This window comes from Dermacentor andersoni, chromosome 6 (assembly GCF_023375885.2).
Source record: "Dermacentor andersoni chromosome 6, qqDerAnde1_hic_scaffold, whole genome shotgun sequence".
In the NCBI taxonomy this organism is placed as follows: domain Eukaryota; kingdom Metazoa; phylum Arthropoda; class Arachnida; order Ixodida; family Ixodidae; genus Dermacentor; species Dermacentor andersoni.
In genome coordinates this window covers 171,234,623-171,261,945 of record NC_092819.1, presented here as the reverse complement: position 1 = coordinate 171,261,945, position 27,323 = coordinate 171,234,623, and the positions used below count along the sequence as shown (strand labels likewise).

Below are 27,323 nucleotides of genomic sequence, written 5' to 3'. Positions count from 1 at the left end.
CAACCCGACCAGCTTGCTGCGTTAATTCAGTGACACGTGGTTGAATTCAACTTCACGTACAACGTTAAAGAGAGTTTTACCATCATCGCCGCCTCATCTGTGCTCATACACGTGCCAACACTGCATGTGGCGACACGTAACCAAAAAAGTGAGCATGGCACCGCTCCGTACCATAAGCATTCGCAACGGACACGGTCGCAGGAACGACGCTAGCAGCCGCGGCATACCCATTGAGAAGCACAATATTGCAGCCTACAAACAGTGCAAAATTATAAGATCAGATCAAATCTCAAATCTTCTTTTGCCATTTGGGAACCGGCATGGGTACCTCGTTCATAATGCAGCGGACAAAACGTAGTCAGTCGCACGTCACGTAGTGCGCGGAGACAAATTTCAGCAATGCAATGTTACCAGCCGTGCGGTTGACAGTTTTAGGTGTCGCCTGTGTTAAAAGTGACACGAGCCTAAGTCTAGTTGTCAGGTCCCTGTTATCAATAAGTGTCTGCAAGTCGTGTTCTCTAAGTCTTACTATCAAGTTGACGGTTTCGCCAATGTAATAGAAGACGCTGTCCTTGCAAGGTGATCTGCAAATTACTTCAGAGTTTTTGTCGCCTGCTCAGAAGTCCTTTGCATGAGAAATTTCGTTACGGAGTTTCGTGGGCATTGGGTGCGCAATGTTGAAATCAAATTTTGTAAAACGCGGGGCAATGTTTCGCCTATGCATGACACGTCAGCGGTGTTTTTGGCGCCGTTACTATAGTACACCTCAATTCTTTTATAGCTTAAGGTCAACTACGCACTTTCCTATCTCGTATAGTGACGAGAGCAATAGGTTAACTGTACACAATAGATTCGACACTACGGAGATCACTCAGCGCCCGTGCTTACAGCGTCCGATTTGTTCACTGCCGCTGAAAAAAACAGCGCCGTGTCCACATGCAAATTTCTCCTGCTATTGCTCGACGGTTGCATGACACGACTTCCTCAGTGCTGTTAAAGATATCAACTGGTTCAAATGCGCGGAGAGAAAGAACACAAAAAGCAGGCCAAGACGACCCGCAGAGAGCAAACTACCGACACCTCGTGCAACGGGCTCTTTCTTATGCGCTCCCCGGGATCCGTGCGGCACCGTCGCCCTCATCGCTACGGCCGTGTGCAGAGCGCGGGCAGTTGGATTTTGCATTAGAGAAAAGTTCTTGCCTGAAGACGTTCGAGGCTTGTTTGGCAGCTGTCTGCCGTCATCCGGACATGCAACTAGGGTTCTAAAAATTCTACGAGCAGAATGGCTTCGCCAGGCGCGGGTATACCAGACCAACTTAAGCGTACAAATGCACAATACATTTGAACCATACCCGGAAAAACTTCCGAAATTCGAAAACACGTGCCTATGGCGGACCAAGTCACACAAGGATTGTGGCAACTTCAGTTTAGACATTTGCGAGATAGTGTGACAAACGATCACCGGACACCCACCTGCAAGGTTCGCGTTGACGATAAAATTCACCTTCCTGTAAGAATCCGGAAAGTTCTTGCACACAGACCGAAATTCGCCGTAGAAATCAAGAGGAACCGGCCAGGACAGCTTTCCCTAGTTCGTCAAGTCTCCTGGCCAGCACCGGAGGAGAAAGCCGGCAAAGTAATCTCCGAAGGCGTCGACGCTCTAAAACACTCCAAGCCTTAACGTTCAAGGGCATAGAGTTTCATATTACTATAACTAGAAGCAAATCTAGCGCAGTGAACTATCATGGGTATTCTGAACTAATTGGTATTCTGCTGACTGGGGAACCAGACTAGAGGTATTTTTTAGCAGTTTTGGTTTTGCTCCAAGCCTAATTGCTATAACCCGAAGTGGGACGGTGCAACCCAAACCTCTGTGCCTTTGTTTTGTTGCTCGAAGTGGCGATAGCGCACCTGGGCCAGCGGCTGCGCCGATGTTTGTGTCGCGGTGTTGTGTCGAAGCCCTGACGAGAAAGCGACGGCATCATAAACGTTGACAGAACGTGTTTTGACCATTTTAGCTTGGTTTCTTAAATGTGTTAGGTTGGCGCTGTAGCGTTACGTGCTTAATCAAACTTCAGAAGAGCAAAAGGAAGGCACTACTGATACAAGACATAGAAAGTTGTACTTCCAGTGGTTTGCGTCAAATTTTGTTGAAGGCTTCATCACGCTTTCTTCGTTTATGTGCTCATTGAAATGTGTTTTAGCACTTTGAGAACACAAACTTACTTGTGGTAAGAAAGGTTGCTGCTTCCTGACTGTAGTCTGCTGTCTAAAAATGGTTAAATGCGAAGCCGCGCCATAACAGCTGTTGGCAGACGCTTCAGAAGCGGTACGTCAATATAAAATACAATGAAGCATACTTGTAGGAGGTCACAGGTGTCCTAACTAGCGCTGCAGCAGATGTGCTTAAAAGTACTTGAAGACGTTCAGCAATCGTGACAGCCTACATCGGGAACAGAATTGCAGGAGAATGCATACCCTGGTGTGCCCTGGTGGCAAACCGTGCTTCAATCTCAAAGTCAAACAAAGCGTATGTAATGTGTTCTCCATTATATAAGATGCTGCAGAAATGAAATTAGATTTGATGCGATAATATTTGAGTATAGCTTCGCTTACTGCGCCGAAAGCAAACGCCGCAAGTTAAAGATCGAAGCCAATCCGAAGCCTGTGCTTCCCATCATTCGTATGTGGGTTCAGGCAACGCTCAGGAGAGCCCCCGTAAACACTAGCGCCACATTTCCCTCTAGGGTATTTATTTAGAAGCTCTATGTTCAAGGGTGTCCGTACGTCGCGTAGCTTCGTATTTAGTAGATAATTCATAGTGTGTAGTACCCGCCGATAAGGAGGGTGATTGCGCACTCATGGCTCATGGGTCTTTTTTCTGTGAGGCTAACGAAGCCATCTCAGGCGTGTTTAGGCAACATAAAAGCGTCTCATTAGGTAAAGTCGAAGCAAAAGCTATTGAAATGTGCAAAAAAAAAATGAATCTCAATAAGCTTGTAAAAGGCATTGAGAAAAATAGCGGGAAGTCTTGAGAGGTATTTTTTATCCCGAAGGCACACAAAAGTAACGTCCCCTGCAGGGTAATTGTGTCTGAAAAAGGGACCTGGCAGAAGGAAATAACCAGTTACCTGCTAAAAACGCTAAATCTTCTCGACATAATGACCCCTTCTTTCTGAAGAGTTCAGACGAAGTTTTAGAATTTGTTAAAGTGCACTCTGACAAGGGGTTGTACGTATTTTTCCCTGACATAAAAGGCCTCTATTAATCTATTCCTCAATCTGACCTCTTAGCATGCGTTGAAGAAAGCATTGACGAATTTGGTGCTGTGCGGTTTTGCAATGAAGCCGCAACTTCTGTTCAGAGTTTTTTAGCCTTACTCAAGCAATATCTGACCTCAACGTTTCTCCAGTGGAATAATGTTTCGTTTCTACCGAAGCAAGGCGTATGTATCGGGTCTTGTTTGGCACCCGTCCTCAGCAACCTGTACCTTGCAGCACTAGGTAAGTCTTGGCAGAGAGGTTCAAGGGAACCTCACTTTACAAAGAACTCCGATATGTTGATGATTTCCTTTTATTTCTTGACTGCACTTCTAATATTTTCAAAAAGAATGTGAGGGTGTTACAAGCATAATTTGTGAATGTATTAGTCCCCTTGATGCGACTTTTGAAATGTCGATAGGCGCATCCGCTTTCGCGATCTACGATTTGTTTTGTCTGACGATCACATCTGCTAGTGTTACCAACCTAGAGCTAATAAGGTTCTTTTATCGTACAGTTCTGCTCATTCCAAGCATATTAAAAGGGACATAGCGAAAATGTGTTTCAAGAATGCGCTAGAGAAGTCGTGCCCTCATTTAATTTCTACCAGTTTTCAGCAACAGGTAGTGCGGTTGAGTGGGGCTGGTTTTCCAAGCAATTGTATCGATTGCTGAAGCGATGCTCAGAGCAACGCAGTCGGGAGAGACTCGTTCCTCGACGTCAGCCAGCGCAGGGTCGGATAAGAAAAGCTTCGCCGTAATTCCTTACATCCACAGCTTATCGCATAACCCTAAGAAGACAGGAACACGTGGAAAAGTTGACGTCGTATTCACTGCCCAAAAAACCCGCTCATCATCTTGTGTGCAAAAACAAGACCATATTGTCACGCGCTAAGGCAAGAATAAGCAGCAGTATCAGCAGCCAGACACGAAAATGTCAGACACAAGGAGGACGGTTCACCAGCTGGCGCAAGATCCTTGACTTCGTCGTCTTCAATCACCGTTTTTGCTGGGCACGCAACGCTGGCTCAAAACACCAGGTGGCAATATAGTAAAGTAAAGGACGTTTGCGAAAAGCAGCACAGAAAATGGTACGTAGGACGTGTGTCATTTACCGAATTCCATTGCCTTGTGGAAGGAGTTATATAGGACAAACTGGCAGATGCATTAAAGATAGGCTTAGAGAGCAATCCAATAAACAAGCCTTCGCCGGATGGCTTCCTCGCAATTCATTGTCATAAGCGCGGATGCGTCCTGCCATTCGAAGATGCAGTTATTATCGGGAGAAGCAAATGCGAATTCACTCGTCCCATCATTGAAAGTGCTCGCGTTGAAGAGTTTGGCAATGCTTGTGTTAGCCCTTCGTCCTTGTCACTATAAAAAAAAAGCAGTTCGAATTCCTGCGCATGCGCTCAACATGATAGCTATTGCCTAGTCTGCAATTGAGTTCTACTATCATTTGCTCTGTTATCTTGTCAGTAGATACGCGCTTAAAAGCGAGAAAGTCTGAGGGTATAAAGGTGGCATCCGTCCAGGAATAAACATTGTTGTTGGAAGTTAGCGCCTATGAGTGTCTGCTTTCTTTTTTGCGTCCTCGTGGTTTTTTCTTTCGGTTTTCTTGCGCTACAAGAAAAACTTGAAAATGTTATACCAACAAGGCCAAATATGTACGCTGATGGATACCAAAAGATGTTTATTTTCCTAGAGCACAATTTTAAAAGCTCGCACAAAGCCGCCATGCATACTCAAACGACTGTCTCCGAAGAAAGTTCCTTACCGGAGAGGTTCACAGATAGGGTGCTTTGCACTGAAGACCTAATTTCAAAATATTTTCAGCCTCAATAATTTCTCTGGTAACCTTGTCATACATGAAGCTTATAATTAGGTGACTGCGCTGAAACATCAACAGGATTTATTACGGACAGCGAGCCACACATCACGTCCATTTCTGACATTGTGTCCTCTATCATTAAGGCACCCGCCGGTCTGCCGGGTATAACCTTTACGGCAAGAGAGGGGGTTCCCACAAACGACATTGCTGGGAACGAAAGTTACTCTGCATTTCCTTTCACATTCGGCCCAAAATGTTTCCGAGGGGCTGGAAAAAATTGTCTTGGGAGGCAATCATTTGCGCATGCGTGGTGGCTTTGTGCGAGCGCTTAAAATTTTGCTCTAGAAAAATAAACCTCTGCTGCCAGTTTGCGCGCCGGGTGTTTCTCGTCCTCCTTTCTTGAGGTCCTTCCCACCGGCACTATGCAGCCCTGTGATCATGAACGAAGAAGCCCAGATTTTCGCTCTCCTGTAAAAAATGTGTTCTTTCAAATACACATGTTCCGTAAGGAGGAACGCTGCACTAGTACCTGTACTACTCTACCTGTACATGCAAACCCGGTGAATACAACGTTAATAAAGGAAAAACATGGAAATGTACATTTGTTTAGAACTAATCAGAGTGTGGCTGCATGGCAGGGGTTTCGGGAGTCCGAGTGGGGACACTCCTTGGTTCCTTATTCAGTCGCAAAAAATGAGTTTATTAATTATTTAATTACCCATTTCGCTGACTTATTTAGTCATACCGCATGTCGAGCTGATTAGAGTTAAGATCAGTAAGCGTCGATGACGTAGCGATAATTGAGCATCGCATGGCACAGCACGCCGAATACGGATAGGCACACGCGATTTTGAAACAATCACCACGAGCGGACTGACGAAGGCTCTATTTTGTACATCTTAACACGTATCGGTGAGTGTATTTACTTCGTATTTTATAACAAACTGTTCGCAACTGATTCAATTATCACTCGGGAACACATGAAGCACAGCTCGCTGGTGAGCGCTATATCTCGGCGCGTAAGGACTGTGTTTGAGGCTGCAAGCATTCGCTTTACCGGCTGGACTTGTGCTAGAGCTGTATGCGCAAGATGTCCGCACCGATCTGCTATCTTTTCTTTTTATTGCGGTAGCATTCGGACTGTCATAGTGGAAAAAAGTGCATGTGTGTGAAATGGTGGAAGCGGGTTTAGTGATAGAGGAACGTGTCGTAGTATATCTGTATATATATACGGGTTGTCGTAACTATGATGAAACAATATTCGAAGATTGCGTAGCGCCTACTGAGCAACACAAAGCTGTATTGGGAGTTTTTCATGTTGCTTACAATCTTATCTTTGACACTTTTGATCTAATTATACTATTTGCGAAGTTGGTTAACAAATTTAAAATAATTATGTAATTAGGCGGAGAGCAAATATAATCGGAGTATCTCCAAGCGACGCTAACAACATTAGCTTGGTTCTGTCCAGCTACGTGGCATTTCCATATTTTCTAATCTTGGTGCATGACAGTTGGGACACCCTGTATAGTCAATCATAAGAAGGCTTCTTATGATATCACTAATAAAAATCGGGCCCCTCGGCTTCCTTTCCTCAAGGTAATACATATGTATGTATAGCTTTTGTAGCTGTGATCCGAGCCACGGTGCTGACCGTAAGAGGATGGTGCACGCACCCGCGAGATTGTTAACCGGAACTATACTAGTTCAGTATTTACAGAGGCTAGGTACGAACCTCGAACCCTTTCTTCTCTCTTCTCAGTGCTCTACTCTAGTTCTCTACTCAGTGCTAACCTTGAAAACCGAAGCTGGGTCGTTCCAAGCGTCCGCAGTGCACGAGTCGCTATCCTGTCGGGTACCGTTTTCGAAAGCTCCTAAGGAAGAATGGAAGCCATAGAGGAGCATAGGGCATTCACGCCAGCGGTCGTCCCACGTGAGACAACGCACGATGAATAGGCTTCTACTATGCACTACAGCCACCTATGCCAGCGCTGCAGATGTGCTGGTTAACTACTCTCTTCTTAAAGAATTACGCAATGAAATTTAAACCGCCACCTATATATATTCACTGCAACAGTGAAACGTCTTGAGGCACATCAATCGTTTAACGAAGCGAGTAGCATTCTAAAAGCGTTTCAATATTCGCTTACACTGACAACGATCAGCAACCCACATGCCCGTAATTTACTGATACGCACATTTAGTCAAGCAGCCTCTCTAGCCCCCCTCGCGACAGGTGACATTCCAGACACGCATTACACTACACTAGCTAACCACTTAGATACGTGTGCGAATACAGTGGATCAGGGCGGAATGAAGTGGCACACGCCACGTCCCGTGTAAATCACCGGGGCCCTCCCCCGTGGTGGTCGGATTCACTGAAGCGTACCGAATTACTTGCTCTAGCGCGTCCCGACCGGCGCGCAAAATTAGACGAAATGTGCACCAGCCGCACAGTTCATCCTAATCCGCCCCAGTCCATAACGCGACACGAGGCAGCCCTATTGAGGCGTGCGCAAACACACTCTCTACTTACCCCCGCCCCATTCAGCACTACACACAAGGCAAGGACCGGTCTCAGCGCTCGTTCTGTGTCCTCCCTTGTCCGTGTTTTTCGGCGCTGTTTTAAATATGAATGATCCGTACCAACTAGCTCGCCCCCAAACCCTTCTGGTCTCCCGCCTGCGTGGCGTGCGGTGGCTTCCCGGACAACGCCCACCTTATATGGCACTGTGCGGCTGGTAATGCAGCCATGCGCGGGAGCCTCGGTCAAATACCTACTACTACGCGAAGGCCTGCGACCCTGGAGGAGCGGCTGGCGGACTCTTCACCAGACATCACGCAGGCGCTGCTCGAACACCTTAAAGTTCTTGGCCTGTCTGACGAATACGCCTTGCTCATTTCAGTGGACCCGGACCGGAGTCTGATTCTCCACAGTCATGTGCTTTATTTTTTGTTCCGGCGCAAGCAACGAGAAAGAATGACCTGTTGGTCGTCGGCTGGCTCCTCCTGCGGCACGCACTGCGGCGGCGAGGCGCTCCACTCGCCGGACGGCAGGCACTCGGCGGCCGGGTCGCCGACCATGGCGTGTCCGCTGTCGCAGCGGTAGGCGACGCGCGAGCCCACGCCCAGGCTGTGGGCCACCAGCGAGCCGCTCGCGGGCTTTGCGGGCTCCGGGCAAGCGGCAGGACGAGCCGCGTACTCCATGTACACTACGGCGTCGTCGGCGGGCCGTGCGCTCGTCAGCAGCAACACGATAAGCCGGTTCGACACGCTCGTCACATTCAGCGGCGGCGGCTTGAGCTGCACGCCGCTCATGTTGGCCAGCGGCGTCGACTCGTCGCCGTCGAACAGGTACAGCTGCGGCCCGTCGCCACCCGTTGCACCTGGCAGGCGCAGCTGCCTGAAGGTCGCCCACACCTGCGACAACAGGCGGTGAGGTTCACGCGCTGGGCTCCTAGCGCCACGTGGAAAGGTAGAGAAGTATACTCGTGATAGTGAATTCCTTGAGGTTGAGACAGTTATATGGGGCTCACTTGCAGGGCGTGTTGTTTCTCTGCGATCACATAAATCATCGGAGCCGCCCACCCGAAAGCACCAAGTAAACCATGCAGGAGTCGCAGACAAGGGTCCGCAGATGACTACAGAAGAATTATTTTCTGCGAGTAGCAGACGTCCGTGCAGTGATGGTACTGAACTTATAGTGAACGTGCACAAAGACTGAAACCGTTACAATAATACCGTTACAGACACAGAAGAGGTGAAACGCAAGCTGGCTACACCACGCCACATGCTGTTGACTGATGCTTGAGCAAAACATATAGCAGGGGCCATAAGAAGACACAACGGACCGCGCAAAAGCGAATATAATGAGGTCCCGAACTGCCAGACCATTCACAACTGGAAAAACAACCGACGTGACAATATACACACATCAGCCATTCGGTATAGGTTGATAGAAACTCTTCACTCAAGAGACCATTGGTACGTATATTTACAGCTTTCGCATTTGCTGTCACTGGTAACACTGAACCGAAACTGCTTCGCGCTGCGTACCTGACAGGAAAAGTACTATTTTTACTGGCCGCCTAACAAGTGTCTCGCTCAATGCACGTCAGCGGAAGGTGTGGTTGATGCCAGTTCCACTTGCAGGAAAGCACCCGACATTTACACTCCTGAGGTTTCTTTGGTGAAGAATAACTGCTGGTTGAACTAGTTGCTTTCTATTCGCCGTAATAGCAAAAGCCCAGACTGAACCAATACGACGCCGTGCTTCATACTATATCGTCAGCGTGTTCTACTACTGTGCGCCCGAGATACTACACTAGCCAGTGCAAAGAAGAATACACGAAAAGAACACCTTCGTCAGAAGGAGCACGTGAACACGCTAACACTGCGCTGGACTACACACCCCGCGCTGCACCTGTGATGGCATGGCAAGCGAGCGCATCTGAACCCCAGCTGACTTGAGTTGCCGCCCTTCTTACTACGATGATAACTCGAACGACGTCAAACTACCAGCGTCCCAGGGAGCAGCCGTTACTCCACCTGGTGGCCGGGCGGCGCGCTGATGTGCCACTCGCAGCGACGGTTGGCCGGCAGCCTCCTCTCCAAGTAGCCGGGGCTCGCGATGGCGCCGGCACCGGCGACGCGCCGCACGGGGCCCCGGCGGCAGTCGCTGGCCGCGCAGCGGGGTGCGGCGCGGCTCCAGCGGGGCACGCCGTCGTCCCCCGGTTCGCAGCGCGCCACGGTCGCGTGGCCCAACGGGTCCAGCGGCGGGTTGCACGCAAAGCGCACCTCGCGGCCCAGTTGCCAGTCGCGGCCCACCACGTAGCCCTGGCTCGGGGGCCGCGGTCGCTCGCACTGGTTGGGGTCGAAGGCTCGGTAGCGGAGCTGGAAGCTGCCCGGCTCCGAACCATCGGCCAGGGGACTGCGCGAAACGAGTATGTATCTGTGGTCCCGATGATAAAAAAGGGGAGACCGACACTAAGCGCGGACAGGGAAACGCAATCTGGTGCAGCACAGACGAGGGAGCTTACGCTGTGGTCGGCGACCCAACGATTACAATAAAGAAAGCTTTGCTCATGATTGTCAAATTTCTAATTTAATATTAGCCTTGCTACGAACCTATGCTTCATGAATGTATGCGTCGATAAAGTTGCATGCTGTTTCGACGTAACCTCATTGTATTCTTTTGCTTCTTGTTGCCCTCTTTCCAGCATATACAGCTAGAGATGTGAGGACCCAGAAAAACGGAGAATTTTGAAAAAAGGACAATTTTTTTCTCGTGTTTTCCCAAGTCATGAAAAACCCAGAAAATACAATGTATACACTAAACGGAATGAAATGTGGAGTAGTGACGTACATTAGGCGAATGTTAGATCGCTTCGTGAGTAAACATTCAGGCGACACATTTTTCATCCTGTCTGCGTAACATTTTTGGTGCAGGTGATGCGCTGCATCTCCATCGCTTGTTGCTCAGAAAGGCAACCTCGCCTTGCGTTGCATATGGCGGTAAGCAGGGTCCACCCTTGCGGTAGAATGCTTCTGCGTTCCTTTACCCTAATTGTTAAAGTGCGCGTGAAGCGAGAGGTTGACAGTTCTGTGCTGCATTTTTGAGCTAGCCTCTCTTGGCGTCATATCAAGGGTACCCATCTTTCAGTAGTTCCGTCTGAATTTATACCGTAAGGCCACAGAAGCGCCCCCTCCCCCCTCCCAACCCGCGCCCCCTCCCGCGCCCCCTTCTTTGTGTTTCCGTTGTACATTAAGAAATTATTGAGCGAGTATAGCTGTTCCCTGCAATCGAAAGGTTTCGTTTTATGTCATGTTCCAATGACGAAGGCGTCCATAAGATTTCTTTCTTTTAATTGCTTCTCAATCTGGACGCAGATGTCCGGCCGCATGCTCAGCTTGAACTGATGCACTTCGAGAGCAATATTTTGAAGGTCTTGCGTGTGACAAATAACAATAATTTTGTTCGACAGATTGGATGTCAGGCGGGTAATTCTTGCTTTAAAAGGCACACGGAAGGGTAAATAACCAGTATTAATGTATTAGCCTTCACAAATGGCAAAAGGTTCCTTCGAGCATGAGGAGCAATCTTGGTAAAGCAGAAAAGACACAAAAACAAAATTCTGGTGGCGACGCTGCCACGAAGTACCCCGCACTGGCTTGTCAAGATGTCATAGGTTTGGACGGTATTTGCACGAGTCCTGTAGACCGCACCAGGTTTGCCAACGGTGGGCGCCGTCGATATATAGATGGATGGATGGATGGATGGATGGATGGATGGATGGATGGATGGATGGATGTTAGCAGCGTCCCCTTTGAAACGGGGCGGTGGGTTGCGCCACCAAGCTCTTGCTATTATACTGCTTCATGTCCTACCTAGGTTAAAGAATAAAAAAGGAAAAAAGAACACTATCAACTACCATGCCCAAATTTTCTGATCCCCTATTGCGAACTGTGCTTTTGTACGCCTCCGTTTTTTTGCGTTTCCCTACTCTCCTTCCACCAATCCTCCAATCGCGTCTTAGTCGCCTTTTACTCACCTTAAATTTTGGGCGCGTATAGCGCCAACGCATGGGCTCTGCCCACATTTGGCGCGCCTTTTGAAAGCGAGGATGGCGCTTCTTTTTTTCTCGTACTCTTTTTTTTGGGGGGAAAGGGGAGCAGCCAGTACCACCATTTGGTCGTTAACCCTTTGAGGGTCAATGACGTGAATATACAGCGCCGTGAACAAGTCCAAAAATGGTCGATGCCGTAGATATACGGCGCCATCTGTACGTTTAAAAAGCGCGCGATTTCCGAACTTTTTCTTTTCTATTATGTGCTGCCACTATCTGGGAATACCGGGAATTATTTTCGCGCGCCTCCCTCTCTCCGTTTTTGTTACATGGTTTGTTTTACAGCTAATTGGCTCCCGCGCGTTATAGTATCGCGCATTGGCGAACGCGCGGGCGGGCGGCGGTTTGGGCTTTGTTTCGCGGGCGGTTTCGGCTTCTTTCGCTTGCAAAACTGATGGCTATCTCGTTACTAATCGCTCCAAGGGCTATCGCTTGTTTCTCGCTCGTTTACTGCTCACAGGCGTGCGCATAGGCATGATGCCGCCGTGCATGCATTACCGTTGCTGTTTTCTTTTCTTTCTTTTTTTTGGGGGGGGGGGGGGGGGGGCTCTCGCGAGAACTAATTGCCTCTGGTTGGTGATAAGATGAAGATTAGCGGATGTTTGTCACACGTTTTGCTTTTTTGACGGGCACACAACGAAATAGTTTTGTCGAGTGCGCGCACCTACGCAGTTAGATTACGCTATAGATGTATAGATTAATGTAAGAACAGGAACAGGCTAGAGCTGCGAAATATTCTCGTGTGCGCATTTTCAAAGCCTTGAACTATGTGTATAACAGTGCATCAAGATTTTAATTCTTACAACTTTATCTGCTTTTTATTGTTGTTATTCATGAATGAAGAGTACAAATATAGCAACGCAAAATATTTTTTTCTCGCTTTACGGTTACACTAGAAAAATTACGGAAATTTTTTTTACCAACTAAATCCGTAAGAATTGGAATCTGCAATAAAAAATCTGACCTTGGGTGGTCGCATATGGCGAAAAAAATTGACCCTTGAAGGGTTAAGCACGCGAAAGTTAGGGAATTCCGGAGGAATAATTTTACCTACCTTACGTCCGCCCGATGCACGTTTTTTGCATTTCGCCCGCATCGACATATGGCCGAACGAGATGGTAGGCCTAGCTCGTTGACCGCCGCAATCACGACCGACGGCGCCGCCGATCTGGCCGCAGCTCGTCACAGTGCGCTTATTTTTTGACAACACGATTCAAGTGGCCCTAAATTGGTTTCCTCCATGTCATCGGTGTGAATAGAAAAGGAAACGCACTGAAATGAGGCAGCAGCTGCGCTCAAAGATTGCTGAGCCACCTTGTTCAGACGGTCGGTGTTTGCTTGCGTCTGCAACTCGAAATGCCGTCGGGCATTTGTTCGCGTCGGGCATTTGTTCGCGATCACGCCAGTGGTTTAGTACTGGGCGCTGCTTTACGAAGCAGGCAAACATTGGACATAATTTGCTGTATCAAGTACTATGTCATACCAAAAAAAAAAAAAAAATTGGCCGACGATTGCGCTTCTTGGTAATGCGATCTTTGAGCGCAGCGGCTGCCTTATTTCAACAACAGGCCACCACGTACAGAACACGCAGTGCCGAACGGAGGCGCTTCTGCTTTTCGGATTAGGCAGCTCACACCGCGATCCGCCGCTATCGAGCCAGCGCTCCGGCGATGCGCCATCGCGCCATCTTATGGGGAGATTAGCAATTATATTCAATGTTTCCTCGGAGGTGGGATGAAGAAATGGGTGCATAACATGGTTGTTGAGTAGAGGTCACGCAGTCATTGAATGAATGAGCTTTATTCCCCTTTTAAGAGAGGGGAGGGGCCGCGGGGAGAGGGAGGTCTAAGTACTCCAGTCCCAGCATGTAGGCGTCCGTCACCACATTATTTGGCTAGAAGTCCGTCTACCAGTCGTGGTATACGCCTCCGCTACCTCCTCAGCCCACCTCAGGACTCGGTCCTGGTGGGATCGGAGCTGCGCAGGGCAGTCTCCCACAGCTCCTCGCTACAAATTAATGGTTTGAGCACGCGGGGGCGAGTTTTGATGGGGCATTGCCACATGATATGGGATAGATCTGCTATCGGAACAGGGCAAAAGCGACACTTGGGTGTCGGGTATGTGGCGGGAAAGAACAAGTGCAAAGTGTGCGGGGTAAGAAAAGCGCGAGTTTGTAGTTGTCGCCACAGTATTTCTCTCTGACGCGTGTTAGGCACAGAGAGAGGTGGATACATTTAGCGTTGGTGTCTGTAATGTGTGCAAATTTCATGGAATGTGACTAGTGTGTCTTTATTGGTGTGTTGTTGGGAGTCATTGGATTCTAGAGTTAGGCCCATATTTGCGGCCACTGGGTCCGTGAATCCTCGAGCAGCGGCATGAGCCATTTTGTTGCCGTGGAGTCCTTCATGTGCTGGAGTCCATACGAGAGCGATGTCGTTTTCTGGTGGGTTAGCTACAAGTAGAGAATGCGCGAGGTTGTTAATGTAGCCGTTACTGAAGTTCCGGATAGCAGTCTTAGAGTCACTAATGACGATGTCGCAATCGGGCACCCCGATGCGAGTGCAATGGCAGCCTCTTCTGCGTCGCCCGCCGAGGTGGTCTTGACTGATGCTGAACAATGTTGTCCTGGTTGTCTACGACCGCTACAGCATAACGGTTTTTAAGGGTGTAGGCTGCAGCGTCCACATCAGCCTGTCCATAGCTGCGTTGTAGCGACTTGGCTCAAAGTTTGCGGCGTTTGACGTGAAATTCGGAGTGCATGTTTTTGGGTAGGGGCTGGATGTGGTTTTGGCCGTGTATGCTCGGAGAAAGTTGGTGTCGCTTCCTCTCGTTCAATGGTGGAGCATGATGAAGTTGTCTCAGGATATCACGCCCAGCTTCAGTGGTGGTGAGTCTGTGGTATTGCACTCATTCACTCACAGACTCAATGTGGCCGAACAAGGTTGGGGTAGGAAGTTGAAGAGGATGAAGTGCTACAACTCTCTTTCGAGTCACTGCAACGGCACTGCACCAGGTAAGGGGAGGTATAGGGCAAGAAATCAAGAAATCGGCAATGTGGCCATGCAGTAACGACCACATTAATAAGCAAAAAAAAAACTGCAGATGCAGTGTACGTGTTGGAATCTATGCGAAGTGACGTTTTTGTGAAGTGGTCAATTAAATGCTGTTAAAGTAACTGCAATATATACAATTTGTCTTATTTTCAACATCCAACATGTCATCTTTTGCAAGGTTTTCTTATGCACCGCATAGGTCACAACCTTAATGTCATGTAATCTTTATGCATTACACTGTTCACAAACCATACCGAAATGCAAACGGCAGTTAATGTACATGCCCGCTGCGAGACGTCAACACAGTGACGTTTGTTGAGCAAGGAATGGTGCGAGGTGTATGCAGATGAATGAATGACGTGCTTGTGTACCTATTTATTTATATACCTCGCAGGCTGCAAGGTTGGAGTATTATGCAAGGGGGAATAAAAAAGTTGTTAAAAAAGGAAGAAGGGCACAACATTAAGAAAAAAAAAAACAGCAATAAAAGCAGTACCAATACATTGCACCAACTAGCCCAACGTGTTTTACTGGCACAACTTTATACAATACTTAACAACCAATAACAGAAAAAGTTACTGCCCATGCACCCTGTACAGACGGTAAACCAGCGAAACTGAAATGTGCGGCCCCGGTGTTTATCACTGGGTTAATTCCAATGGTTTATTCAGTCTTTCTATATTATTGGTTATGTCTGTGTTTCTTAATGAGGTTATGCACATGTGTGTGTTGGGTTTATAACATTGTTTATTTGGAATGCCACACATTGCACTTTGCAAGATCACCATCATGGAAAGTGCAATGAGTGGTTCATTGTGTTAATCCAGCGGGCCCATCAAAGTCTTTCTGAATTATGTTACGCACTTGTGTTTTGTAATGCGTTAATCATAATGTTTATGACTCAGTTATGCACTGTAGTTACCAAGTGACACACCGGGGCTGCACATTTCATTTAATTAAATACAGGGACACATTTTCGAACCTATTGAGAAGTCGGAGAGAGACTGCTGCACGCACGCTCTGCTGCTAGAGAGAAACGACGTCACTATCGCTCTAGCCAATGGCCCACCACATCTTTGCTGCGAGATAATAATGACATCATGATCTTGTCTCAACGCCATCCCCCTCTGTGTCCCTTCCCTGCAATAATACGCAGATAAATGTATGTTTGAAATGCATAAGCATTTCTATGTCTACCCAACAAGAAATTTCTCTGTCCATCATGCAAGGCGAATACAATGGCTATCACTCCCTTAAACAATGGCTCATACCCCTACAGTAGGGTTTTTGGGATCAGACCATGAGTGTTTCGCCTAGGCATATACAGCTTCACTGTAAAAAGAATGAACACCTTTCTGCTAGAGACCAAGACAATCATGAGGTGTATTAACAAATGAAAGTTTATTGAACATGCCGAGTAAATGCTGGTCGACAAGCAATAAATCGAATTTACACAAAAAGCAGAAGCAAGATCTGATGTATGTCCATACAGATCCCAACATGAAACGCATCCATCTCTGAAAGTGTAACAGCGGCCATGCTGACACAAGATTCTCCCAGTGTCTTTGCATCTACAGCTTCCATGATTTCTCTGGGCAGCCGATCTCCACAGAATGCTAGCTTCTTCCTTTACAATGCACTCTCCACATCTGAGCGTGCATTGTAGAGGAAGAAGCTAGCATTCTGTGCAGATCGGCTGCCTAGAGAAATTACGGAAGCTGTAGGTCTAAAAATGCTGGGTTAATCTTGTCAGCACGGCCTCCGTTAGAAATGGATGCATTTCCTGTCAGGAAACGCACATGAATTTTTGCTTCTCCTTTTTGTGTATGTTCAGTCTATTGCTTGTCAGCGAGCATTTACTCGGTGTGTACATTAAACTTTTGGTTGTTAGATCATCTCGGTTTTCTTGTTCGACCTATGTGTTCTCTGGTGCCATTTGCAGCCAGGCTATTCATATTTCTTTTAGACTGCAACAAGTCACTTTAATGGCCCTCATGATACCTTATAAAATCTTTTATTTGGCCAATGTAGCAAGACTGTACAGTGTGAAACAGTAAGAACAGGGTACGTTAACTTCTAATTAAAAGGTTTATTGTGAAAATGCAGTGATCTATAAAGGTTACCACAGAGTAGTACAGCAATAAAACCTGATAAAGACTAGTGCTTGATGAAACCAAACATAAAAGCAGGAAAGGGACAAAGTACATATAGATATACAAGTCCAGGGAAAAAAAACATTGTGATCACCAAGTGTGCATGTGGCTACCTTCCAGGAAACTCATTTTTTTCCCAATGGCATGGAACTGGAAGAATGTGCTTGCATCAGCAAGCTGTCAGTCTGTCTATTGGAATAACAACAGTGTTTCTTGAAAGGTGCTGGCATGCAGGATTGGCAATTGTAGTGATTTTTCCTGCACTTGGAATTTTTCTCTATTTTCTTTCTGTAGCATTTTTATTTATGTTTGGCTGCATCAAGCACCAATTTTTATCTATCCTTCAAAGATGTATTTCTTTTTCTGGGGAAATCTGTTGAACTTTAGTTAATAATGAATACACACAAACTCATCTAGTTTTCAGCTATCATGTCGGGCTTATAAGCCCGCTTGTGTCCTGGAATATCTGCACGGCTATGTATCCTGTAATCTAATTTCTGGCCATGTGCTTGCAAGTCGCGTGTCAATCTCCTGATTTTCCTGACAATCTTGTGTGATGTGCAGGCCCAGACAGTTTCTGGTGAATCCATACAGGGTGTTGTGCAGGGTGTAATCTGCACTACAAGTGCTGCTTTGATTGCTTTCAGTTCAGCTTTTCTAGGTGTACGATGACCTGGAATGGTACTCACTTATATGTGGTTTAGTTTTATGTAGTGCCATACTACTGTTACACTGCTATTGCCAGATCCGCCCTTAAACTAGCTCTCTTAACTATACTACACGCAGAGACAAAGCAACAGCGCGCGCATGCGATCCCATAGATGAGATGAATATATATATATATATATATATATATAGAAAACTATCAGTCATAGCTCTCGTAGTATAGCCCTCTGGGCCGTTTCCTTTTTTTTTCTTTCGAAAGTAGTCCTATTAGGGTTATTATAATTACACGAAGGTATTTCGCCCTCATCAGCAGCAGTCCTTGGTATAGTTATTCTGGCGGCTAGCTTCCCACGCTATGCGTGCCGCCATCGCACCTGGTTAAGCTTTTCCTAGACGCTAGAGTTATGCTTTGTCCGCGCAACCTTGAGCGATCGGAAAGCGCGTTTCCCCCTCTTGGCCGGCGGAGAAGGGAGGCTTCGTTCCGGCCGCGAAGCTCTCCACATCTCTGTAAGGTGCCTTGTGGATGTCTCGTGCTGACGATGCCCTCTCGGTGAGCGCATATTTCCCCCCCTCATCTTTTAAGAGGTTCAATACATACAAGCATTTGTCTCGCAAACCAGATTTTTTTTTTCAAGGGAATTTTCCACGTCTCAGTAATTTCTCTCGTCGTATTCGAGTGCTGATTGCCGTGTTATAGTTTGTTAACGAAGCTCTCCCCTCAAGTCTAAATATTTTAAGGCAGTTTGTCGTGTGCGTATCATGGCCACGCACGCTTATATCGCCTTCCGTTTCTCTACCACGGTTGCGCTTTAAAACCACGACGCTGCAAGTTTGCTTCAGAGACTATCCTTTCCTTCCCACTTCTCCGCCCTTAAACTGGCTCTCTCAACTACTACACGCAGAGACAAAGCAACAGCGCGCGCATTAGATCCCATAGATGAGATGAATATTTACAATTATTATTAGGGTTATAATTATATTCGAGTGCTGATTGCCGTGCTATCGTTTGCTAACGAAGCTTTCCCTCAAGTCTAAATATTTTAAGGCAGTTTGTCGTGTGCGTATCATGGCCACGCACGCTTATATCGCCTTCCGTTTCTCTACAACGGGATGCGCTTTAAAACCACGGCGCTGTAATTTTGCTTCAGAGACTTTCCTTCCCTCCCTTCTTCTCCGCCCTTAAACTGGCTCTCTTAACTACTACACACAGAACAAAGCAACAGCGCGCGCATTATATCCCATAGATGAGATGAATATTTACAATTAGTATTAGGGTTATAATTATATTCGAGTGCTGATTGCTGTGCTATCGTTTGTTACCGAAGCTTTCCCTCAAGTCTAAATATTTTAAGGCAGTTTGTCGTGTGCGTATCATGGCTACGCACGCTTATATCGCATTCCGTTTCTCTACTACGGGTGCGCTTTAAAACCACGGCGCTGCAGTTTTTGCTTTTCTTTTCTTTCTTCTTCTCCGCCCTTAAACTAGCTCTCTTAACCATACTACACGCAGAGACAAAGCAACAGCGCGCGCATGCGATCCCATAGATGAGATGAATATATATATATATAGAAAACTATCAGTCATAGCTCTCGTAGTATAGCCCTCTGGGCCGTTTCCTTTTTTTTCTTTCGAAAGTAGTCCTATTAGGGTTATTATAATTACACGAAGGTATTTCGCCCTCATCAGCAGCAGTCCTTGGTATAGTTATTCTGGCGGCTAGCTTCCCACGCTATGCGTGCCGCTATCGCACCTGGTTAAGCTTTTCCTAGACGCTAGAGTTATGCTTTGTCCGCGCAACCTTGAGCGATCGGAAAGCGCGTTTCCCCCTCTTGGCCGGCGGAGAAGGGAGGCTTCGTTCCGGCCGCGAAGCTCTCCACATCTCTGTAAGGTGCCTTTTGGATGTCTCGTGCTGACGATGCCCTCTCGGTGAGCGCATATTTCCCCCCCTCATCTTTTAAGAGGTTCAATACATACAAGCATTTGTCTCGCAAACCAGATTTTTTTTTCAAGGGAATTTTCCACGTCTCAGTAATTTCTCTCGTCGTATTCGAGTGCTGATTGCCGTGTTATAGTTTGTTAACGAAGCTTTCCCTCAAGTCTAAATATTTTAAGGCAGTTTTCCTAGCCTCTAAAGCCGCTCGAGTTCGCTCTTCTCCTCCAGCGGCCATTTTTCCTAGAAAGTATGCCTTCCAACTACTCGCGGACAACATGAGTCTCTTTCCACGTAAGTGTGAGGCTCGGAGCAGGAGCTGTGGCGCTTGAAAGTAGCCTGGGGCCTGACGAACCAACCGACTGAGCTATCTTTCCGGGCAACATCGAAGGGTCACGAGTTCAAATCACCTGTTATGTTCCTTTTTATTTCGCCCCTTTTTTCTTTCTTTTTTTTCTTTCTTTTAATGTCTTTTCCTTTATTTTATCACTGTACGGGAACCCTCCTACAAAAAAAAGAAAGATATATATCTTCAAATATGTATGGCTTCACACTCACATGTGCAGGTCATAAATACCAGGTTCTCTAGCCGAGTGCCATCCATGCGGTATAACCGAGCTCAGATTGGTCCACCTTGACTGACCAAGTAGGGCACCACTGTAGGTTAAATGAGGCGTACAACTCCTGCGGGACCCGCCGTGGTTGCTCAGTGGTTATGGTGTTAGACTGCTGAGCACGAGGTCGCGGGATCGGACCCCGACCACGGCGGCCGCATTTCGATGGGGGCGAAATGCGAAAACACCCGTGCACTTAGAATTAGGTGCACGTTAAAGAACCCCAGGTGGTCGAAATTTTCGGAGTCCTCCACTACGGCGTGCATAATCAGAAAGTGGTTTTGTCACGTACAACCCCATAAATTAATTTTTAATTTAACTCCTACGGGGACGGTAGAGTATCCGTCTCCAGTGCAAGAGGACCGTGATTCAAATCCCGGTGCCGCGCTATTCTCCACCGGAAAATACAAAAAAAAAACGTGTGTTGAGAAAATTGCACAAACAGGCCTGGAGTGCGGCCTGATCCCGGTGACCAGAACCGGTAACGCACTCTCTCACCAGAGCAGGATTGGCCACCCTGGTGCAGTACTTGGCCACAACCTCCTATATAAATACAACAATCGAACCCCGGCCCTCAGTCCCCAGCAGCCGCGAAGCAACTGACCACGGCGGCGGTCAGATCTGTGACGCTGCAGAGGGTGCTAAGAATACCTGGCTCCGGACAGGCCGCCATTGGAATCTGAACCTGGCAACGTTTAACGTTAGAACGCTATCTAGTGAGGCGAGTCTAGCAGTGTTATTGGAGGAATTAGAGGGTAGTAAATGGGATATAATAGGGCTCAGTGAGGTTAGGAGGACAAAAGAAGCATATACAGTGCTAAAAAGCGGGCATGTACTGTGTTACCGGGGCTTAGCGGAGAGACGAGAACTAGGAGTCGGATTCCTGATTAATAAGGAAATAGCTGGTAACATACAGGAATTCTATAGCATTAACGAGAGGGTGGCATGTCTTGTTGTGAAACTTAATAAGAGGTACAAAATGAAGGTTGTACAGGTCTACGCTCCCACATCCAGTCATGATGACCAGGAAGTCGAAAGCTTCTATGAAGACGTGGAATCGGCGATGGGTAGAGTGAAAACAAAATACACTATACTGATGGGCGACTTCAATGCCAGGGTAGGCAAGAAGTAGGCTGGAGACAAGTCAGTGGGGGAATATGGCATAGGCTCTAGGAATAGCAGAGGAGAATTATTAGTAGAGTTTGCAGAACAGAATAATATGAGGATAATGAATACCTTTTTCCGCAAGCGGGTTAGCCGAAAGTGGACGTGGAGGAGCCCGAATGGTGAGACTAGAAATGAAATCGACTTCATACTCTGCGCGAACCCTCGCATCATTCAAGATGTAGACGTGCTCGGCAAGGTACGCTGCAGTGACCACAGGATGGTAAGAACTCGAATTAGCCTAGACTTGAGGAGAGAACGAAAGAAACTGGTACACAAGAAGCCAATCAATGAGTTAGCGGTAAGAGGGAAACTAGAGGAATTCCGGATCAAACTACAGAACAGGTATTCGGCTTTAACTCAGGAAGAGGACCTTAGTGTTGAAGCAATGAACGACAACCTCATGGGCATCATTAAGGAGTGCGCAATAGAAGTCGGTGGTAACGCCGTTAGACAGGAAAATAGTAAGCTATCGTAGGAGACGAAAGATCTGATCAAGAAACGCCAATGTATGAAAGCCTCTAATCCTACAGCTAGAATAGAACTGGCAGAACTTTCTAAGTTAATCAACAAGCGTAAGACAGCGGACATCAGGAACTATAATATGGATAGAATTGAACAGGCTCTCAGGAACGGAGGAAGCCTAAAAACAGTGAAGAAGAAACTAGGAATAGGCAAGAAATAGATGTGTGCGTTAAGAGACAAAGCCGGCAATATCGTTACTAATATGGATGAGATAGTTCAAGTGGCTGAGGAGTTCTATAGAGATTTATATAGTACCAGTGGCACCCACGACGATAGTGGAAGCGAGAATAGCCTAGAGGAATTCGAAATCCCACAGGTAACGCCAGAAGAAGTAAAGAAAGCCTTAGGAGCTATGCAAAGGGGGAAGGCAGCTGGGGAGGATCAGGTAACAGCAGATTTGTTGAAGGATGGTGGTCAGATTGTTCTAGAGAAACTGGCCAGCCTGTATACGCAATGCCTCATAACCTCGAGCGTACCGGAATCTTGGAAGAACGCTAACATAATCCTAATCCATAAGAAAGGGGACGCCAAAGACTTGAAAAATTATAGACCGATCAGCTTACTGTCCGTTGCCTACAAAGTATTTACTAAGGTAATCGCAAATAGAATCAGGAACACCTTAGACTTCTGTCAACCAAAGGACCAGGCAGGATTCCGTAAAGGCTACTCAACAATAGACCATATTCACACTATCAATCAGGTAATAGAGAAATGTGCGGAATATAACCAACCCTTATATACAGCTTTCATTGATTACGAGAAAGCGTTTGAGTCAGTCTAAACCTCAGCAGTCATGGAAGCATTACGGCATCAGGGTGTAGATGAGCCATATGTAAAAATACTGGAAGATATCTATAGCGGCTCCACAGCCACCGTAGTCCTCCACAAAGAAAGCAACAAAATTCCTATAAAGAAAGGCGTCAGACAGGGAGATACTATATCTCCAATACTATTCACAGCATGTTTACAGGAGGTATTCAGAGGCCTGGAGTGGGAAGAATTGGGGATAAAAGTTGATGGAGAATACCTTAGCAACTTGCGATTCGCTGATGATATTGCCTTGCTTAGTAACTCAGGAGACCAATTTCAATGCATGCTCACTGACCTGGAGAGGCAAAGCAGAAGGGTGGGTCTGAAAATTAATCTGCAGAAAACTAAAGTACTGTTTAACAGTCTCGGAAGAGAACAGCAGTTTACGATAGGTAGCGAAACACTGGAAGTGGTAAGGGAATACATCTACTTAGGGCAGGTAGTGACCACGGATCCTGATCATGAGACTGAAATAACCAGAAGAATAAGAATGGGTTGGGGTGCGTTTGGCAGGCATTCTCAAATCGTGAACAGTAGGTTGCCACTATCCCTCAAAAGGAAAGTGTACAACAGCTGTGTGCTACCAGTACTCACATATGGGCCAGAAACCTGGAGGCTTACGAAAAGGGTTCTGCTGAAATTGAGGACGACGCAACGAGCTATGGAAAGAAGAATGATGGGTGTAACGCTAAGGGATAAGAAAAGTGCAGATTGGGTGAGGCAACAAACGCGGGTAAACGACATCTTAGTTGAAATCAAGAAAAAGAAATGGGCATGGGCCGGACATGTAATGAGGAGGGAAGATAACCGATGGTCATTAAGGGTTACGGACTGGATTCCAAGGGAAGGGAAGCGTAGTAGGGGGCGGCAGAAAGTTAGGTGAGCAGATGACATTAAGACGTTTGCAGGGACAACATGGCCACAATTAGTACATGACCGGGGTAGTTGGAGAAGTATGGGAGAGGCCTTTGCCCTGCAGTGGGCGAAACTAGGCTGATGATGATGATGAATATGGCTTACAGGACAAACCTTTCTGTTTTCATTTCTTGTTAGTTGTTGCACGTGTTTATTCTACAGGCCATGCCTTTCGTTCCTTTTTTGTTGTGCCGGGCTATTTCTGCTGCGCATCCATGCCTTTTTCTTTGTGAAGTTGGCCAGTGCGTTCAAAATATTTGTGCTCACAAATAAACTTCTAGTTGAGTCAGCGTTCATGTGTGTTCTTACCATAATTCATCCTTCTCGTGTCTGTTTGGGTGGTTGTCAAATATGCATGTACACCGAATTGCCGAAGTGTCCAGAGAATTGACACATGAAGTTATTTGCTTTGTTTATTTCTGGGAGAGCGATATAGGGTTTCATCTTCTTTTTGTTTTTATCACGCGCGTATATTTTTCTACTTCAACTTCAAGGAATCCCCTGAGGAAGCCAATGAGGGTGATAGTAACTTTATTTGTGTGTAAGATTTATAAATTACATCCATTCAAGGCATGACATGTCACATGCCTCTTTGTAGGTATGAAAGCATTCGTAGTTTTTAAACAAACTAAGCTCTACATTTCGGTTCTCATCACGGTGCTCTGTACTGTGCTGCATTCTCCAGGCGCAGGAACCTTTTCTATGCCGTAAGTGGATGCGGTCTTTCTGTATATATTGGAGAAAAAATTGTGAGCTTAAATATGCATGTATATCACGTAGCCGCCTACCACAACTGGTACGTCGCGGAAAAAAACAAGACCAGCACGCTCATAAGGAAAACGTAAAAGATAGCCTTGGGCCTCCCGGAATCGACGAGAACCGAGCTCCTGGCTCAGCTGGGCATATACAACACCCTGGAAGAAATAGCCGAAGCACAACGCATCTCGCAGCTTGAACACCTGTCGACCACCACGACGGGAAGGTACATTATGAACACGCTCGGCATAACGTACCACAACCAGCACGGCCAGAAAATGGAAATCGCCAACAAAATCAGAGACACCATTACGGTGGCAAACATCCCAAGAAACGTGCACCCCGATTAAAACCGAGGTAGAAGAAAGGCAAGAGCTCAGGCCCTGCTCCGTTCATTCGGCAGGGAGAGAAAGGCGCGCTTTGTCGACGCAGCCGAATATCCGAACGGCCAAAAATACACAGCCGTAGTCGTAGAGGCAGAGTCCAAAATAAGAACCACATACAGTGTATACACCAAACACTCGGAAATAGCGGAGGAAGTAGCGACTGCGCTGGCCCTCACAGAGCAGGAATGCGAAGTCGTAATAAGTGACTCGCAAACGGCAGTAAAGAATTACGCCAAAGGTCGAATTTCCAAGGAAGCCCTGGCAATTCTGACCAAAGCGGGCGGATCCAAAACCGCGAGCTCGAGGATCATATGGTTCCCCGCGCACGTCACCACGGAAGACGACGCGCTCCCGAACCTAAACGAGACGGCGCACTGGCCGGCACGAGACATGACCCGCCGCGCCGAACAGGGCAACGCCTCTCGCACGATAGTTACCACTTCTCGAGCAGAACGGGACAGGCACACCAGATACAACGACATAACCAGTGCATATTTGAACGCCAGAAGGATATACCCACCGCCGAGTCCCAAATTAAACAGGAGGCAGGCCGTCGCCTGGAGACAACTCCAGACGAACACCTTCCCTAATGCATTCCGTCTGAAACGTATCTTCCCAGATAAGCATCAGGACGACACGTGCAAATTGTGCCAGGAAGGACCAGAAACACTCAAACACATGCTGTGGGAGTGCAATGTAGTTATAGGAGGGATGGCAGTTACTCCGGAGACCCTGTCGTCGAGGTGGGCCGCCGCTCTGCGCAGCTCAGACCTCCAGACGTGGGCAGCCCAGCAAGCCCGTGAGGCGGCGTTGAGGCGGGGCCTTGACGTTCCCCAGTGGGAGACCTGGTCCCGGGTCGCGTTAAACCTTACCGGACGTACAAGAAATTCCTATCCATCCACCCATCCATCACTATCTTGTAATTTTTTTTCTGCACGGATGCTGTATCTCCCTCCGTTTTTGTTGCTGCTTTGTCCCAATATTTAGGCAACCTTGACTTACTTTGTGCAATAAAATTCTGGTGGAATTTTAATAACATTTTACCTGCGCAATCAAGGTAATCGGTGTTTCATGTATGCATTTATTTGCGTTTTCACTGTCTCACCAATCTGGCTGTCCAGTTATTGGAACCTTTTCCCATCCTTTATAACTATTTATGGGCTACTTGATACTGCAAGTGCAGGTGACCATTTATTTGGCTGTTTAGAATTGTGGTAAGTGTGTGTTACTACCAATTTTCTGTGCTAAATAATTAAGCTTTGTCTTATCCCTCAAGGTATTAGTCCTGCCTTATCTCTTTATTGACCGAAGCACCACTTAGTTGCTGGGTATAATGAAAAAGGCCCCAAAAAGTGGTTTCATAAGCTTTGTGCTAGTCTAGAAAAATTAACTGAAAATGAGCTCACTAAATTGAAGAAATGCCACCAAGAAACTCTTCTGTACCCCGTATTAACATAATTAAATGGTGTACGGTTAGTCGTTGACTGTACCAGGGAAATAAGCTGCATTCATTACACAAAAGCTTTACAAGATTATTTCTGAAGAAAGCAAACCTGGCTCGTCGGAAACACATGATTCATGTGTTCATCACCATGCCCGACAACTTTCTAAATGATGTCTTGTCAATTAATAGCTCAGTTGAACGATGTTATTTCATAAGATGATTGGGCAACATGAAGGTATCTACATATCGAAGACAAAAAGCTCAAACAGACAAGTCTACTTTGGCACTTCATTAAAATTTAATTGTGGTGAAAGACGCTTGCTAAAGCTTGTGTATATTTACGCGAAGTGATTTGTTTCCAGTGTATTTGTTATTTTGCCTTGCAGGAAGCCGTAACCTCTTCCTGTGATGTGTTGGTGTGCGAAACATTTTAATGTAACATATTCAAATGTCTTTTGTGTATTCATACATGCAAGCCAGCTTCAAGAGTTCATTTGTTCAAAGTTGGTTGTTACAAGGGTATGCTTAAGCCATGCCTTTTGAGTCACTTTTCCTTCTAATCATGAACTTAAGTCACAAGGGAAGACCACAATGATTGTTCTGATTGAATTCAAATGTATAATTTTTTCCAGATGTAGTTACACTGTTAAGAGTTCTGTAGGTACTAGCCTATGTCTCCAGGTTCTATGTAGTCGTGCCTTATGTACTGTAATAATGTGTCGTGTGCATGGATTTTTAGTGTAAATAAAGGTGCTTCAAGTTGATCAGTCTCTCCTTTGCTTTTGTTTGTGTTAGGGAAAGTTATGAGCAGGCACCGGGGTTGGCAAGTGTGAATAGCAAAGCGATTTCAATATATGAATAAAAATCCACTAGCCCAACGAAATATCAATCATATTTGAGGGGCGAGTTCTGAAACCTCAATGACATTTCAAGTGGGCCACAATGTATTTTTCAGTGCTGTGGCAATAATAACTCAACAACAGGTATACTGAACTACCACAACGTCAGTTCAATGCTGCAGCAAAGGTAACCCAACAACCATTCAACAAAATGAACAACGATCTGTCTAAGCACAATGGGCTTTCAATGGTAACTTAACAATTATTCAACATCGAGACACCCAATGGTGTTTCAATTAAATTTCACTGACCAATATTCAAGAGCCCTCAACACTCAACCTAATAATTCTC

At 46.6% G+C, this 27,323-nt stretch overlaps 1 protein-coding gene across 1 annotated transcript in view; it reads right to left on the bottom strand.

Annotated features, from left to right (window-relative positions):
- The window catches only part of LOC126523433 (seizure 6-like protein 2), a 201,138-nt gene that overhangs the window by 125,708 nt on the left and 48,107 nt on the right, over positions 1–27,323 (bottom strand). The window contains exons 3-4 of the mRNA XM_050172049.3: positions 9,639–10,020; positions 8,076–8,510 (exon numbers count right to left, since the gene is read on the bottom strand). Coding sequence (XP_050028006.1) covers positions 8,076–8,510; positions 9,639–10,020 — 817 coding nt within the window. The remainder of the gene's footprint in view (positions 1–8,075; positions 8,511–9,638; positions 10,021–27,323) is intronic.